This window comes from Cyprinodon variegatus, unplaced genomic scaffold (genome assembly GCF_000732505.1).
Source record: "Cyprinodon variegatus isolate N-32 unplaced genomic scaffold, C_variegatus-1.0 Scaffold1095, whole genome shotgun sequence".
Classification (NCBI taxonomy): Eukaryota; Metazoa; Chordata; class Actinopteri; order Cyprinodontiformes; family Cyprinodontidae; genus Cyprinodon; species Cyprinodon variegatus.
The window spans coordinates 131,423-133,598 of NW_015151548.1; the positions used below are offsets into that span (position 1 = coordinate 131,423).

At 36.5% G+C, this 2,176-nt stretch overlaps 1 protein-coding gene across 3 annotated transcripts in view; it reads left to right on the forward strand.

The window, feature by feature from the left end:
• Positions 1 to 2,176, forward strand: part of nf1 (neurofibromin 1) — a 136,404-nt gene that overhangs the window by 28,732 nt on the left and 105,496 nt on the right. For all 3 annotated transcript variants that reach the window (XM_015400359.1, XM_015400358.1, XM_015400361.1), the window contains exon 15: positions 1,748 to 1,827. In XM_015400359.1, coding sequence (XP_015255845.1) covers positions 1,748 to 1,827 — 80 coding nt within the window. The remainder of the gene's footprint in view (positions 1 to 1,747; positions 1,828 to 2,176) is intronic.

Below are 2,176 nucleotides of genomic sequence, written 5' to 3' on the forward strand. Positions count from 1 at the left end.
CGAATCGATTGGAACCGAAAGCCGTGACCACGAAACCGTGAATCGAACCCAACCGTGGATTTTGTGAACCGTTCCACCCCTAATATCTATTTCTATTATCAACTGAAAATAAATATGACTGTGGGTTGGATGATCTTTAAAATGTATCTTCAATTTTCTATTCAAAATGTCTGGAGTAGCGTTACTCCAGACATGGATGGAAAGTGAAAAATCTTCAAGGTTGGAAACTGGCTTTGTTTTTTAACATTTTTTGGTATATTTGATAAACATTTAAACAGAAAATAACTTTCATAAAGATCATCAAAGGGGGAAAAGAATATTTCAGTTAAAATATATGGTTCCCCTCCTTTAATTTTGGCAAATAAAGATCAAATGTGGCCAAATCCACAGGATTTGTTATTGATGAAGACAGTTAGACCTGCAGGTAAATAGATTCCTTTCCATGTTATGGAGGCGGAACTGATTATTTCAGGCAGCTAAAATATTCATTCTCTCCTCTCCTCCTCTTTGGGAGGTAAAGAGCAACTGTTTCCAAATCCTCAAAAATTGTTATGTGTGTTAACATATCGTATACTAGAAATGTCTTTAACCCTTTAAACCTGAACCAGGAAATAATTGACAGAAGATTCAAATTTTCCAAAATTAGAATTGTCATTGAACTTTGTGACAAATGAAATAACTATATAAATTTTGTAAAACATGAAATTACATCATTTATTTACATCAATTTTGATATGTTACGCATTTCTATTTTATCTTTTATATGTTTTCTGTTTACTACATGTGTCTGATTATGTAAGTCAAGGTTTCAAGAACAAAAACATCACACTGATGATGCAGAGGTTTCAAAATCTCCTGTATCAAATATGATACACTTGGCTTTAAAGGGTTAATCCAGAATTCTGTCATAATTTACATTAGAACAGTATTTACAGGAAAGTCTACTCTCTCATCTTTTCAGGAAGTCTTTATTTTTGTGCCCTTCTATCAGCCAGTTTCCATTATCTTATATCATCAATTAAAAAATTAAAAAAAACATACTACGTGTTGGAAAACTGTTTTGTGACTGAATTTATACGTCTGTCAGGCGACAGGTGACAGAAGTTGGAAAAAGACAGATTCTCTTGGTGTTAAAAAAACAACAAAACACAACAGCATAGAAAGACCTTTTCTATTTATTTGTTTACAAATTTAGTAAATAACAGCTGCCGATTAAACTGGATATTACAACCTTGACATGTTTATATGACTTGTTTTAACTGAGAAATGGATCAGAAGCACCGTGAAAATGGTCTGATCTGCCAGATCCGCCTCTCTGGCTTCAATGCGCGCTCCTGACACAGAGGGAACAGATTTTCAAAGGGGAACAGAATTCCACCATTTTAAAAGCAAAAACCCGCACTAAAGAAACAATAACCAGTCGATTTGCTGATTTATTTTTTTCTGCATCAGTAGGATGTCAGCTTCACACAGCTGAAGCTCCTCCTATTTGATGACACGGTCCAGGGTGTAAACACTGTGTATCTGAAATGCAGAGCGGTGAACTCCATACGGCGGAATCTAAATCTTCCATTTAGAGCCGACCTGGAGTCCCAGTTAAAACAAACTTTTATGAAGTCATGTTTTTATGATAATGATTGCCAAATGTTTTACCTGGAGGCAGGAATGCACTAATGCGTTGAATCTTTGCTGTGGTGTAAATGTTTTCTTCTTCTCTACCCTTCTTTGTTTCCTGTTTGATTTACAGGCTCTGTTAGTTCTGCACCAACCAGAGACCATAGAGCTGTGGAACCCAGATGCCCCCATCGAGACGTTCTGGGACATCAGGTACTAAAGCAAGAAACCTTTTGGAGAACTTCTCATTTTAAAGGAAAAGTCCGGTCAGCAAGGAAAAAAACAAATGGATCATTATTTATACCTAAAACTAATACATTGACGGTGTTTTAAGGAATTTAGCATTAATCAGTAAAAAAATGTAAAGTAATTATAATAATAATTTTTACTGGGGGTCCCCCAAAGAGGCAGTCAAGCTGCTGCGTTTAAAGCTGCCCAGTCTGTCGGGCCTGTCCATGTCTCCGTGTTTGAAGCCAGATTTGAGACGGTGGAAAATTAGAAAGTGTTAAAGGTACACTATGCAACCGGTGTTGATTTTCCAGCGAGGCTCCCCCCAGAGGGC